At 43.1% G+C, this 14,728-nt stretch overlaps 1 protein-coding gene and 1 pseudogene across 1 annotated transcript; both read left to right on the forward strand.

Annotated features, from left to right (window-relative positions):
- Positions 1 to 3,396: 3,396 nt before the first annotated feature.
- LOC119358815 (probable L-ascorbate peroxidase 3, peroxisomal) lies at positions 3,397 to 5,361 on the forward strand. Its single transcript, XM_037625223.1, has 8 exons — positions 3,397 to 3,664; positions 3,748 to 3,872; positions 3,960 to 4,075; positions 4,164 to 4,212; positions 4,416 to 4,498; positions 4,588 to 4,667; positions 4,758 to 4,860; positions 4,947 to 5,361. Exons 1-8 carry the CDS (start codon positions 3,543 to 3,545, stop codon positions 5,154 to 5,156), a joined length of 888 nt encoding a protein of 295 aa, XP_037481120.1. The 5' UTR covers positions 3,397 to 3,542; the 3' UTR covers positions 5,157 to 5,361.
- Positions 5,362 to 11,729: 6,368 nt separating this feature from the next.
- Positions 11,730 to 14,728, forward strand: part of LOC119357524 — an 18,542-nt pseudogene continuing 15,543 nt past the window's right edge.

Below are 14,728 nucleotides of genomic sequence, written 5' to 3' on the forward strand. Positions count from 1 at the left end.
GCGTGAAGGCTCGAGGTAGGGGATGGATCTGGCCATGGTGGCAGGAAGCCATGGCAGCCGACGAGGGGAGCCTGGCCGCCGGCGATGGAGATTGTGGTGGCCCAGTCGCAGCTCGGGAGGAGGGGGGAGGGGACATGCTTCCAGAGGGAGGCGCTCGCGAGAGGAAGAAAAAGCACAGAAGAAAAAAAAACGTTTCGCTCGAGGCCCACCTAGCGTACGTGGAAAAGAGCGAGCGAGCGAGCGAGGGGCACCGGCGAACGACGATGCCAAATGTTTCCCTTAATTTTTAGCTTAGGGTGGGAAGGTGCAAATTTTGATGCGAGTAATTGGTTGCTCTTAGTAGACACTTCGTCTTTAATTCTTTTTTCAGGAGATTCTACATAGGTGTAGTTCTGTCTGATGCAAGTGCATAATCAATCTTCTTGCCGTGAAAAGAACCGCACTCCCAGATGCAAACATTGAACGGCTTGTAGTGCTGTGATCGTGCCATCTAAAAATCAATCTGTACGTACAGCCTTCTAGGGGGGTTGAAAGCTGAATCAGATCCTAGTTTTGCGATGGTGACACATGCGGAATGAGTCAAGGTCTGTACGAATTCCGGATATCCAATTTGCCAGTGAGGAAAATGTCACCAATTTTTATGTTTTTGCCCTCACAACAAGTTAATTTGTCTTTTAATATAAAAATGAACAATGTTACTTCTATGAGAAGGTTGTGGTGCTTGTATTTATGTAATCATTATGTCATCATAGTCTTTAACGAACGTGGTTTGTTTTCCAATATCTATTAGGAATTTTGAAGTATTGAATTCTATTAAAATAAATCGACATGCCATTTGGAACAAAGGAATGGCTTACCAAGATTCCTTGGAATGGGGCGATTCCAGCGGAATTTTGGAGGAAAACAAACACGATGTCTTACCTTATGTTTTCTCCATTTGTGTCTACAATTCCTGAGTTTTTCTTGTGAGGTATCCAAATTGACCATGTTGGAGTATTCAAGTGTTTTAGAGAGAAATTTAGAATACATGACATCTCGGTCATGTATTTTTCCTACTACTACATTTTAAGTTATTGTGTTCCAAATGGGATCTATATACCTAGAAGAACAGACGTTCTAACGGAACTATAGATATGACAAGTAATATATAACAGCCTAAACCCTCAGCACGATACTAGGACACAAGTAACATGATATTACACATGTTGAAGCTTGCAGAAACAGTACCGACCAATCAACATTGTCCTCCCCTTGATCTGAATTGACACTTCCAAGTGCCAAATCTCCGATTACACCTTTTTCAAAGAAAGAATATATATGCCAGGCATGCTTGAATGAGAGCTATAATAAAGTTCAAGGACATAAGATGGGTAAGAAGTGATTGGAGTGTTGTGAGATGATGGAAGAGATCACCCTCCAAGCTTCTGCACCCACCGACGTGTGCCTCATGGCGCTCTATAAATCACGGAGTATGTGCTAGTATATGAAAATTAGAGCAACTAGCACAAGTTCTTCATTTCTAGTGATTCTTAGCTTAGAATTAAACCAAACTTGAGGAGGTATCTAGGTCATATTTGCTTCCATGCTGGCAATGGCAAATTGGCAATTAATGCCTCAATATTCTCTATGAGAATAGAATCGCCTTAATTTGTGTTCTCCACGTATATGTTAGAGAAAGTTGGCTAGGCTTGTGAGGCAATGGGGAAACTAAGGCACACAAACATTGTCATATTGTCTGTCATAATGTACAACACTCCACGAGGAATCATCTGGAGAGTGTTTTCAGATAGAGTGAATTCTACTTTTTACCCTGTAGTTGTATATTTGTGACACATATTACACCTTTTAGTGGGACGTCTATAAAAAAAATCAGATTTGGAAGACTTTGAACACGGTTTTACCTTAGTTTCGCATTTCCTTGTTTATGTTAGATAGGATCGGCATGTTGGGTCAATGATTCGAAAAAAAAAATGTAAAGATCCGAGGGCAACATTGACGATCATGTTCAGCCTTCTCTTGTCCATCTGTTCCATTCCTCATCGTCGTCCACTTATTTTTGGACCTCGGGCGTCACCTCACACCATGCATGATGGACATGCATCAGTAAATGAGGGTCCAAAGCTTCCAAAAGGGGTACTCTAGGAAAATATTCATTTGATGGGGTAATTAGTGTCACAAATGTACAACTACAGGGTAAAAAGTGGAATTCACTCCAGATACCCACTATTGTTTTAGATACTTCTATTGTTTCAAATGCTTCCACTTGAAACAATACCTCATTTTCGGTTGACAAGCTCGTAAGTATGTTGAGTATTCCAGACAAAAAAGTAGGTTTAGAGCATCTCTAGCAGATCCCGTAAAAGGCTCAAAACTATGAAATAACCGCAACATTATGGTTTTGGGCGAAAAAATGCCATTTCAAACCCCGCAAAACGGCCGGTCGTATTAAAATTTATACCACTCCCCTTAAAATAACCTCTTTCCCAAGATATGGAGTTTTGGAGGCAAAATTTTCAGCTCCCCCAATACCAAAAAACCGTTGGTGGGAAGGAAGTTTGTGTTGTTGTCCCAACATACATTTTATTTTATTTTGTACTTCGACTTGATGTTGGGATGTGGTGGTTTGCTTTATATACAAGCAGGTCGACAACTTGTTTCGAGAAAACCGAGCCAATGATATATTTTACATGACATATAATAAAGAAAATACTATATTTGTTAGTTAAATTAACGATCAAAATTAGCCTCAAAATACCCACGGGACTTTGTAAATTCAAACGAAGGTAGAAACTAACCCAGGAGGACAAAGTAGTAGAAAAGCTTTGCATGCTGCCATCGACTAATTAACCGCGGGAATCACTTGGTGAGCATGGACATGACAAAGACCTAGGAGAGTTAGGCCCTGTTTGTTTGGGCTTATGCTTCACCTTTTACAGCCTTTTCACTTTGGATATAAAAAAACAAAAACAAACAGCTTGTATTTAGAGGCTTTCGGTTTTGGCTTTTGGCTTATACCCTCATATAACAACATTGATTCATAAGCTAAAAGCCAAACCCAAAAGTCTCTATTTTGAAGTTTTTTTTTTTTACTTTTAAGCTAAAGTGAAAAAGCTTATAAGCCTGAACAAACAGGGTCTTACTAATCCAAATTAGCCTTAAAATACCTAGGAGACTTGTATGTGTAAACCCAAAGGAAGGTACTAGAAGCTAAAACTCGGGAGGAGAAGCTTGCAGAAAGCTCTGCACGCTGCCGCCCACTGATTAACCGCGGGAATCACTTGATCAGCACAACCATGGCGAAGACGTTGCTTTCATCTGGAGAGATCCCATGCTTTCTCCGCACCTCCACTCCACTCCGTTCCATTCCATTCCTCCCTCTCCCTCCTTCCTTCCTTCCTTCCTTCCTTCCTTGCTGCTGTCCCCCCTTTTCTTCTCCCCGTCTGCTACAAAACCGCGGCGCGCCCTTCCCCTGCTCCAAACACTCCGACTCCTCTCCCCCAGTCATCAAAACAGAGGTAGAGAAAGCTACACGTTGGACGGCCATGTCGTCGGCGACAGGGCCGGTGGTGGACGCGGAGTACGTGGCCGAGATCGAGAGGGCGCGCCGGGACCTCCGCGCGCTCATCGCCAGCAAGAGCTGCGCCCCCATCATGCTCCGCCTCGCGTGAGTTCCTCATCCCCATAATGCACGTTCATGTTAGCATTTTGTAGCTTAACGACGACGGCGATGATGGTGCGTGCGTGCAGATGGCATGACGCCGGCACCTTCGACAAGAACACCATCACCGGAGGCCCCGACGGCTCCATCAGGTTCCCGGAGGAGCTCCGCCACGCCGCCAATGCAGGGCTCAAGATCGCCGTCGACCTTCTTGGTCAGCACTGTCAGATTCTGTTTTGTTATGCTCAGAGTTTCGTTTCTGATCGAGTTAAGCAAGTATAACTGAATGCCCGTGGTGCAGAGCCAATTAAGCAGAAGCACCCCAAGATCACGTACGCCGACCTGTACCAGCTCGCCGGAGTCGTGGCCGTCGAGGTCACCGGTGGACCAACCATAGATTTCGTCCCCGGCAGGAGGGTAAGTTCATCAAATCAGCAGCAACATTTGCTCTATTAATTGTCGGGAAAAAAACATCAGTTTTACCAATAGCAACCATGTATTGCAGGATTCTTCAGTTGCCATTGAGGAAGGACGCTTGCCAGATGCTAAGCAAGGTAACCAACTTACACAGATATTTAGTAGATTCCAGTGGCACATTGTTTCTCTTCGTGAATGAAATGTGGGATGCAAAAACTTACTATTGCGCTGCCCAAATAACAGTTTTAACTAATGCGCTTGAATTAGAGTTTGCGTCTGACAGTCATTGGCTTAAAGAGAAAAGAGAACTGAAAATTGCTTATGTTTATCATGTGACCAGGTGCTTCACACCTCAGGGAAGTTTTCTACCGAATGGGCTTGACCGACAAGGACATAGTGGCACTCTCGGGTGGCCATACTCTGGTACTACGACAACGCCTTTTTTTCATATTGAGAGAATTGTTCATAAGTCATGGTTCTTCAGACTATTGGTCTGCATTGTACGTTTTTAGGGGAAAGCTCGTCCCGACAGATCGGGATTCGACGGTGCTTGGACAAAAGATCCACTGAAGTTCGACAACTCCTACTTCGTGTAAGCATAGTTATGCCAGTCGTAGATTGCACTTCATCAGCTCAGAACAACCTTGGCATTGTTGGACTTCATCTTCTGTATATGCTGCAGTGAGCTTCTGAAAGGGGACTCTAATGGGCTACTCAAGCTGCCTACAGACAAGGTTCTCGTGGAAGATACCGATTTCCGTCGCTTCGTTGAATTATACGCAAAGGTAAAACAGAATTCAATTCAGAATATCTCCAATCTGTGTGCTACATTCATCTTGCTTAGCGTGTGGGATTATTATGTTTCGCGCAGGATGAGGATGCCTTCTTCAGGGACTACGCAGAGTCACACAAGAAGCTTTCCGAGCTCGGGTTCACGCCTTCTCGCGCTACCCTACTGGCGTGGGGGTGCAGAGACAAAGCCAAGAGGGCTGTCACGAGAACTACCGCTGTCTTTGCGGTTGCGGTTGCCGTCATCGCCTGCGCTTACATCTGTGAATCCAAGAGGAGGCTCAGTGGTTAACTTGCAAGTCTCCATGTGCATATAACTGCAAATTTACTGATGGGCTCTGAAGAACAAAGTTAAATCGTACATTGAGATGTTGTGCAGTCGTATTTGTAACTGATGTGCTGATACAGCGACGAGAATGCGTGCTACTATCTATCATATATGTAACATTGTGTAGTTGTATAGACAGTGAAATAAGGGAAATTACAGTGGTTGTTGATCGTGCAAGTTTCTACGGGAGTTCCTCAGAGCTCTCAAGTGGTAGAAATAATCTTTGGCAATGAATGAGTGTCGTGTCACAATCGACGACCACTGCAATCTTTGGCAATGAATAATCCGGTAATCTTTCTCAAGTTCTGAAGTGAGCATTTTTTGGGAGAAGAACTCGCATGAAAAGTAAAGAGAAGGGAGTACGTAGATTAGGGTCTCATTTCCTGAAAATATGTTCAGCATGTAAAGAAAAATGAGAACGTGTATTCGAAAAAATGTTCATCTTTTTTTACGTTCAGCATGTACTCAAAAAAAATTCACGTGTTTCATAAATATGTTCATGATATTTCAAAAACACTGTTCACATAATTTTAAAATATATTTCTGACCATTTCAAAAAGATGTTCATGCATTCCAAAAATATTTTCGTGACATCTTTAAAAAATAATAACACAATGTAAAAACTGTTTAGTATCATCCAAAAATGTCCAACATGTATTTAAAAATGTTCAACACTTTTTGATAAAAATGTCCAACAAGTGGTAGGACCCTTCTCTGGACCTGCGCAAGCGGGAGCTACATGCACCAGGTTGCCCTTTTTTTTTTGATAAAAATCTGCAAACATGTATTTGAAAGAATGTTTAGTGTCTATTTGAAACAATATTCAACATGTATCAAAAAATGTTACGCGTGTATACAAAAAGTGTACAACATGTACTATTAAACAAAATCAACATGTATTTGAAATTAATAAATGATACAAAACACATTGAAACAAAAGAAGGAAAAAACACTCAAAATGTTCTAAAATCGGTCCATAGAATCATCCCAAAACTGTTCCATGGAGCTACATTGTTGGGCCAGCCCGTTTAGTGGAGCGCCAGAGGCGACGTGGCGTTTTTTTTGCGAAAGGTGAAGCCCATTCTTTGGCCTAGGCTGCTGCTTCACTTTCCTCCGGGCACCACGTGTGGCTTTCTATCTTGCCCGATATCATTTGTATTCCTATGAACATTCTTAATAAAGGTCTACAGTTTTCTGAAAAAAAAGGTCGTCTGCACCAGTTTTTTGCTCGATTTTTTTGCTTCCTTTGTCTTAGAGTGTACAGGTTTAAAAAACTGAGAAATCAAAACATTTTATGTGTTTACAGATTCTTTTGCAGGCTAGATCGTTCGTTCAGCAGTTGACCCTTGATCATTGACTTTTCTAAATTTGAAAAAAATCAGCAATTTGGAAAGTTTACCAATTTTAAAAAATATTATCAATTTTGAAAAAATAAATCTTCAAAATTTAAAAACGTTCATCAATTTTGAAAAAAAGATTGACAAACTTGGAAGAAGTTTATTGATTTTGAAAACAGTTCAGCAATTTTGTAAAAAAGTTCTAAACATTGAAAATGTTTATCTATTTTGAAAAAGTTCATCGAATTTGGAAAAACATCAATTTCGAAAAATAACAACGATGTTGAAAAAAGTTCGTGCATTTAAAATAATAAAATAAAATAAAATAAACTATATACCTTTTAGTCAGCCCACCCATGTAGCATCGATAGAGGTTGGGGGTGCGCCCGTTTTTGCCCATGCCTTTAGCCGGCACAACGGGCGTCAAATAGGATTTGGCTGGGATATAACTACATATCAAAATAGGAGGGGAGAGGAAGAGCAACATACCCTAACTCATTAAGGATAGACGCACCCACTCAGCCACGCACAAGTTATTTTCCAAGATTCCTCCTATTCCACGTTTAACGTACGGAATAGCGAGGTAAGGCCTTTCCTATTTGACGCTCTCTCCGAAGAGATGCCACGTGAAAGCGCTGGCCCAAGCATTCTTTTTCTTGTTTAGTAACTTCTGGAAGGAAGTACAACTTATGCATGCATGCCAAAAATTACAAATGCTAGCTGAGTGAAACCAATTGGAAGCTAATCTTTGTTTAATATCACACGAAGTGATAAAACTAGTATATCATGTTTTCCAATTTCCACGCATTGTGTGCCAAAGGACCAAAATGAAGTTATAGGGATGAGCTCATGTATTCTCTAAAAAGGGACAAGCTCATATGACTCACTTGTTTTGCGCCACTGGTACATTTTTCAGTCCTCCCCCTTAAAGGTTCTAGCGCTTCAAAATTAAGTGGCTCCGATCTGTTGACTGAATCATGTCATATTTGTCGAGCAACATGTGTGGATTGATCCCTTGCGAGTATTTTTATTTTTAGGTTGCACGCAGTGGCACTATTTGGTGCATGATTATAGACCATGAATAGTTTAGGACGTGCATTTGCTAACCCTTATAAAAGGAAGAGAAGAATGAGTCGAGAGACAATTAAGTGGGACAAAAGTTGCATGTCCATCTTCTTGCCAATGTTCAACCAGTGTCTTTCATCCAAGAGTTCGCGTGTGTTAGTAGTGGCATCCACCGGTTCGAGTCAGTGATCTGATCCCGGACTAACATCCAAGGCTCTTAGATCGCGCCTAGCTTCTGCATCAGCTTGATTAGCATTATGAGGGCTACAATGTCAGCAACTTCTTCATCCATGTTGATAGGATCGATCGATGTGCACCTTTCCTTCTTCACTGCATTCAACAATGAAGTAAAATCTCGTGTCTATGTGTTTGCTTCGGTCATGGTGGACAGGATTGTCGCACAACACAATTGTTGATTTGTTGTCCAGCCCCAACTTGACCGTCCTTGTTTGAAAAGGAGTCATCTAAGGCATAGGCCATGGCGCACCGCGGTCGCTGCTTCGATGTATTCTGCCTTGCAAGATAGAAGTGTGTCATGATATTCTATCCATGTGTTAATATGTTATTTGACGTCCACCAAGAAAGAGATTCTTTGCATGAACATCGTCACATAATTATGATGTGAGGCGAAGTACTTTGAGGCAGCGGCAGCAGATGGCCACGGCATAGCCCTGTCGAATCCTTGCATACATGCAGGGCATGCACCAAGAGCAAAGGAAGGTCACAACATTTATGGACAATAACTCCACGGTTGCACTGTCCAAGAAACCTATCCACGATGATCGAAGCAAACACGTTGACATCAGATTTCATTTTCGATGACGGAAAGGTTATCAAACCTGTATAGTAGGACAAATAACTTGTGACATTCTAACGAGATGTGCAGAATCTAGCTAGGTGCACTCACTGTGGAGCCAAGTGCCCTTGATTGGGAGGTGATTTTTCAAACTCAATCTATATATGCGCCTGGATCAACCATGTCGGGATTTCTGTTTTCGCAATAATCATAGAGCATGTATTCTGTAGGCCATGGATCGGACCCTTAGGAAGAGGAAGCATAATAGGCAATAATCGCTATCTTATCCATCTCTTTCTGTGTATTTGTGTTGGCAGGTACGAGTGTCTGATACAAGACTGAGCAGAAACATCAAAGAAACTAAGCATCCTCTGTTTCTTCCCATTTTTTGACGGAAACTGCATAATTCCACCTCAACTTAGGGATGCCATCTCCATCTTCGGCTATGTATCAACCGCGCCCATCATGTTAAACTGAATATACTCCCGTATTTGACAATAAATTTATTCTTGGCTTCCCTAGGTCCATGACAGGAGCATGGATGTCGCGATGCAGACTACAATGGTACGGTTGGTGGTAGCGGTACAATACCTCAATTCTACAGTGGCTGCCTGCAACACCATGGTTTTCACTTGAGAGGTCACTCATATGGGAGCATGAACCGAAGCACTGAAACAAAGCATGTGAATTGTTATGAGAAATGGCATGATAGTTCAATAGGGTGACTGTAGAAATGTATATAGCGGAGAAAACAGTTGAGAAATGTTTGCTTGAGCAATGTCGTCTTTACACCCCCAAAAAACTGTTCATTTGGTTTGCTAATTTACGGACGCTGATCTCAACCTTCACAAGCCATGGACATGTTCAATCTATGAGGCACACATGCATTTTCGCCTGCAGATGAGATATGTTCACAGTGCTCAGTGAAGAATCATGAACACAATTTTGTGTGTGTGGATAGTTTGGTCTTTGATTGGCACTGATGGACACAGGAAACCAGAGCCGGAAAAACATTGGCATACCTAATAGTCCGATCATTTTTTCGCTTTGATCTGTAAAGTGGGTCATTTCATGGCTTGAGTTGGACTAGGCGAATTGTGTGTCATTGTAATGGTGGTGAATGTGTGTGGTGTGTCACGTTGTATCAGTTGTATCGGCCGTCTTGGCTCCTCTTCTATGTTATGCACCTCTCCATGGTTTATCCTTGAAAATAAATATTTCAGAACACATCATGATTCAGTTTATGAAAATATAATTTATTTCGCTGTCAGATTTGTGTGGAGAGTACAGAGTAGTCCCAAATAAATACTAATCCCTACTTCATTCTGTACATCTCCCATAGGGACGAGCGACAGAAGGATGCACGGCCCTGATAAACCCATACTTCTATTTGTGTCTAGAAAAAGGAAGTGTACATGCATTAAGGGTGATAACTCACCACATATGTGGCCCTGCTACTGATTGACAGTAAAGTGAGCTGCTGGCAACGACAATCGTTGTCGATAGCCCTGATAAGGTGAATACTCACAGCAAATAAATCAATAATATAACATCGAATTCGGGTCTACAAAAAAATGCTTTATATGGTGATAACCCAGGAGATAAGTAGGCCCTGCAACTGATTGACACGGATGAATGTGGACAAACCCGTCCAAAGTGTTCCATCACTTTCACCATTGATCCCGCTGTTCCTGAATAATCGACATAACAACAGACGCTATGCGTCATACCACAGCTTTGACACAGACTCGCACTATGCGTCCTCAATTGTTGAGCTCGTGTGTATGTTGCGCAATAGAATAGGGTTAAGAGACCAAATGCAAAAAATGAAACATGTGATCCCAACTTCCCAAGACACTTCTTGAATAAGTAGACTACACGCGCACCGATTCTTCAAATGACAGTGTCGTCAACATCATGTGGAGCACTTTAGTGAGAAACGCAATCACCCAGAGGATCTTATGTGGCGATGTGGCAAAGCCACCCTTGCTAAGTGCATATAGTCTTATCTGACGATGTGGCTATTTTGCGATCGTAAAAGGGAAGCCATCATGGCTTCGGGATAAGAATGCTTGTGTAACGAGAACCCAAAACTTTTGGGCGCAAGTATTTGCCGTCGTCGATGATTGCTGCTTGCAAAAATGAGACGGAGACGGTAGCGTGACTGGCGAGAGTCTCGGGCAATAATTTGCTTTCCCGCCATGGCCATTTGGGGGACATGAAGGGCTCGGGTGTGTGGATAAGGGACTGATGCTATGGACCCATGGTGCAGGAGTCCATATCTCATGTCTTTCCAGCCGGGCAGAAAATGAGGCGCTTCTTCCTGCACCAAAGGGCCGGATAAAAAGACCGGGCCACCATATCTGTAATAATTGATTTTCCAACAGTTCCCAAGATTCCCCAAGAGCATAGCTTAGCAATATCCTCTTGTAAAACTCAGACATGATCAATCTACATGTCTGTTTATTTGCATCACCTCTTATATCTCAAAACACCTCTTGCCTATGTCTCGGCTGTTCTATCTCAATATTATTTATTTTGCCGGGTGTAAAGTTAAGCTAAAATTTGCATACAGCTTGTAAAGTGTACACAGCTACCAGCACAGGATTATAGACTCACGTCATCTTAAATACTACCATCATCGGGGTTTACAAACTGGGCATGAGTTTTCAGGTCTTCGTTTTGACTAACAAAACATGTAGTATTATATGTTACAGAAACATATTGTTATATTCGTTGTCCAATGAAATTTCTAACATACAATTTTCACGGCATATTATACAAATTTTGTTAGTCAAATTGTAGGCCTAAAAATTCATGCCTAACAAACATTTTCGTCCGGAGGGAGTACCGAATTGAGAGGACATTTAATTGGCTTGTACAATGGGAAAAACACAAGTTATTTTTCCTATAGATTCAGATGAATGTATACTATTCTATGGAACCCGATGCTAATAAATTATAATAAAATTTTCAAATGATTTGTAATCCTACGGATCAAACAACAGTACAGCACACACACAGAAAAAAGCTCGATGTGTTGGATCAACATTTGATCGGCTTGGATCACCGTTGTTATTCTTTTCCTTTATCTTTATGAAACATCAAGGGGATACAAAAACTATGAACATACATCTGGCCTTTGCACAATTAGGCGTGTCCAGCTGTCTGTGGGCTTTGCCCGATGGCATGAGGCGCCGCGGTGAGGGAGCAGGAGTCAGGTGGCTCCGAGGGGTTGTGCCAAAAAGACCCTGCCGCCAGCAGGCATTGCCCGGCGGCGAGGGAAGAGGACTCGGAGGGCAGAGGCAGCTGGAGAAGGGTTTCCCCAGAGCCATTCTTATGAGCCGTATATAGATATATTAGTGAAATTAATAGAACTCTGAATTACCTGAAAAACTGTACAATATCTCAATCATTCCTGCTCCTCTCTCTATTTTGATTCGAAGTACGTACTCCACTGGCTAGTTAAGGGTTACCACGTGGAGCACAACCAGTGTGCCCACAAGCGCAAGCGCAATGATTGATTAACTGAACCACTGAACATGTAGTCTCCGTTCCTACATATACCGATATGAGAGGAAGGCAGTGCCTCCTATGAAATTTAGCTAGCCATGCCACAGACCATGCTCCTCCTAGCTATCTGCTACGCGGCGCTGCTCGGCACCGGCGTGTCCGGCGCGCCATCTCCTCCACCAGTGCCGGCATCTACACTGTTGAGAGACCGGAAAAACTGTCCTGCCAAGTGCGGGACATAGACATCCCCTACCCTTTCGGCGTCGGCAAAAGGTGCTCGCTGTCGCCCATGTCCGCAGTTCGCACTCACCTGTAACGAGGAGACGAGGCCTCCGACCCTGCACACGGGCGAGAATGTCAAGGTCGCCAATATCACGCTGGAGACGGCGCAGATGGTGGTCTACAACTACCTTACCTTCAGCTGCGTGGTGCCGGGCGAGAAGAAACTAGAGTGGCAAAACATGGACATGAAGATCTCCCCGCCGTTCCTGCTCTCGCCGTCGGCCAACGTGTTCACGGCCATCGGCTGCAGCTCGACGGCCAAGCTCACCGGACGCAGCGACACGGCCTACTTCACCGGCTGTATCACGACGTGTGAGAAGGTGAACGACACCGGGGCCGACGGCACACCGTGCAGCGGGCACGGCTGCTGCGAGGCCTCACTCACGCCCGGCCTCAACCAAGTCAAGGTGAGCTGGAACAAGGACGAGGAGGGCAGCAATCCGGTGCACGGCAACCTGTGCCAGTACGCCTTCGTCGCCTCCAAAGGCTGGTAAGTCGTAACGCGCTCCATTATGACGACGTGAATAACTCTTTTTCTTTTCAAATCGTGCAATTTTCTCCCATTTTCTATGGTTTACTCAATTCTAAGTTGTCCAAATCGGCAAAAGGGTTGCTCAGCTAAAAAATGGACTGAATTGTTCGAACTATAAATCTATTAGGGGAAGTATATTTTGGGGTAATTCAGTTGCTCGTCGGGGAGCGACTTTTTGTTATTGTTCACAGGAACGAACGGAGCTTTATTTGTTACTCCCTCTGTAAAATAACACCTAAAATGTCTTATGTATTAGTTTCCAGAGGGAGTACTAATGTTAAGAGGATCGATATACATACCATTAGAGGGCTTTTTTTAAAACTTAACCAGCAGGAGCACTGCTATTTCTTTAACGGGATTATTAAAAGGACTTAACCAAGTCTTGGTCGATGCTTTATTCATGAGATCTTACATGAAGATCCATGCAAAAAAAAATTGTATTTTATTTCTTCTTCGTTATATGTTCTGTTACTTGACTGAGACTCGATTAGCAAGGGTTACCAGAAAAGTGGGAAAACTGTACAAAGGCCAACATGGGTTACCAGAAAAGGAAGGAAAGAAAAAAGGAAAATGGGGCAAAGCATCCCTTGCCCAGCAACAAAAGTATCTCCCGTGCGCCTCTTGACCTTTAAGAGGCCTAGCTAGATCACGAGAGGGCTAAGATACTACGCCAGCACCATCGCCCCTCTGCAAGCATAAGATTCTAGTGTCGTCGGATCAGTGACTCCATTTTACACCAGGGCGGACGCGCCAAAGAACACGCCATGCTCGTCCAGAGTCCTGGCAGACCATAATTTTATCACGATGAAAGGATGTGGTGCTCAGAGAAACTTGAATTTTTATTTTACAGAACCAACACAGAAGGATAATAGTGATTTATATAAATATACCATTGCAACAACCTTTACCAGTACCCGTGATTGATTTTGTCATACAGGTACACAGTTACAGAAAAGCAGACCTAATTGGAAGTATGGCGTTCGTCAGCAGACTTCGACAAAACGCAAGTGACCCCATCGTTCCACTTGTTTTTGACTGAGCAATTAGGGATGGGGCATGCCCGCCGGAGCCAGAAGGTGATGACAAGGAAACAATTACCTACGGCGCTTGTGTTAGCACCCACAGCTATTGTGTGAATGCCAGCAATGAAGCACCGGGCTATTTCTGCAATTGCTCAAGGGGATACACCGGCAATCCATACATAGAAAATGGATGCACGGGTATGTATACTTAACTGCACTTATGTTATTTTTCTGAAGGAAACTTAATTTTTTTATGTGTCACACTACAAAAAAAAATTTGCGGGGATGACACCATTGCTATTGTATATTCCATTCACCGAGTAATTTGAAATCTGATATCGAGAAAGAATTTGGATCTCAGGAGCTTTTAGTGCTCACTCACTTTGCGAGAAGAAAAACTTGAAAAAAATAGTGAATTGTTCTCTCTTAACTTTCATTCACTAGACCGATAATGTGCACTGCTCTATGTTTTTTCTTCAGATATTGATGAGTGTGCATTACGAAGATGGCCAAATACAACATTGCATGAGATAATGTATCCTTGTCATGGAGGGACATGCGATGATACAGAAGGGGGTTATAAGTGTATATGCAATTTCGGACGAAGAGGTGACGGCAAGAGTGAAAGAGGCTGTGAACCCGTACTGCCCACGGCTATAGTAGCAGCAATAGGTGAGACATTATATATATCCTCTACCTAACCACCCATATCATGTTTCTTTATCATCGAATATTAAGGGCATGGCCAATCACTGATAGAAAAAGGGTCTGTTGTCCCAGTTCGTAAGGACCTTTTGTCTCGGTTCTGGAACTGGGACTAAAGGGTCGGTACTAATGCCCTGTCCCTTTAGTCCCGGTTCAATTCAGAACCGGGACAGATGGGCCTTCACGTGGCCTGTGCGCGGAGCCCAGTCAGAAGACCCTTTGGTCCCGGTTGGTGGCACCAACCGGGACCAATAGGCATCCACGCGTCAGCATTTCTGTAGCTG

This window comes from Triticum dicoccoides, chromosome 2A (assembly GCF_002162155.2).
Source record: "Triticum dicoccoides isolate Atlit2015 ecotype Zavitan chromosome 2A, WEW_v2.0, whole genome shotgun sequence".
NCBI classification, from domain to species: domain Eukaryota; kingdom Viridiplantae; phylum Streptophyta; class Magnoliopsida; order Poales; family Poaceae; genus Triticum; species Triticum dicoccoides.

Excerpts from the sequence above, each read along its gene's own strand:
- LOC119358815 (XM_037625223.1), top strand. The coding sequence starts at position 3,543 with ATGTCGTCGGCGACAGGGCCGGTGGTGGACGCGGAGTACGTGGCCGAG. Across the intron at positions 3,665-3,747 it reads CCCATCATGCTCCGCCTCGC|ATGGCATGACGCCGGCACCT; the intron begins GTGAGTTCCTCA and ends GCGTGCGTGCAG. Across the intron at positions 4,668-4,757 it reads TTCGACAACTCCTACTTCGT|TGAGCTTCTGAAAGGGGACT; the intron begins GTAAGCATAGTT and ends TATATGCTGCAG.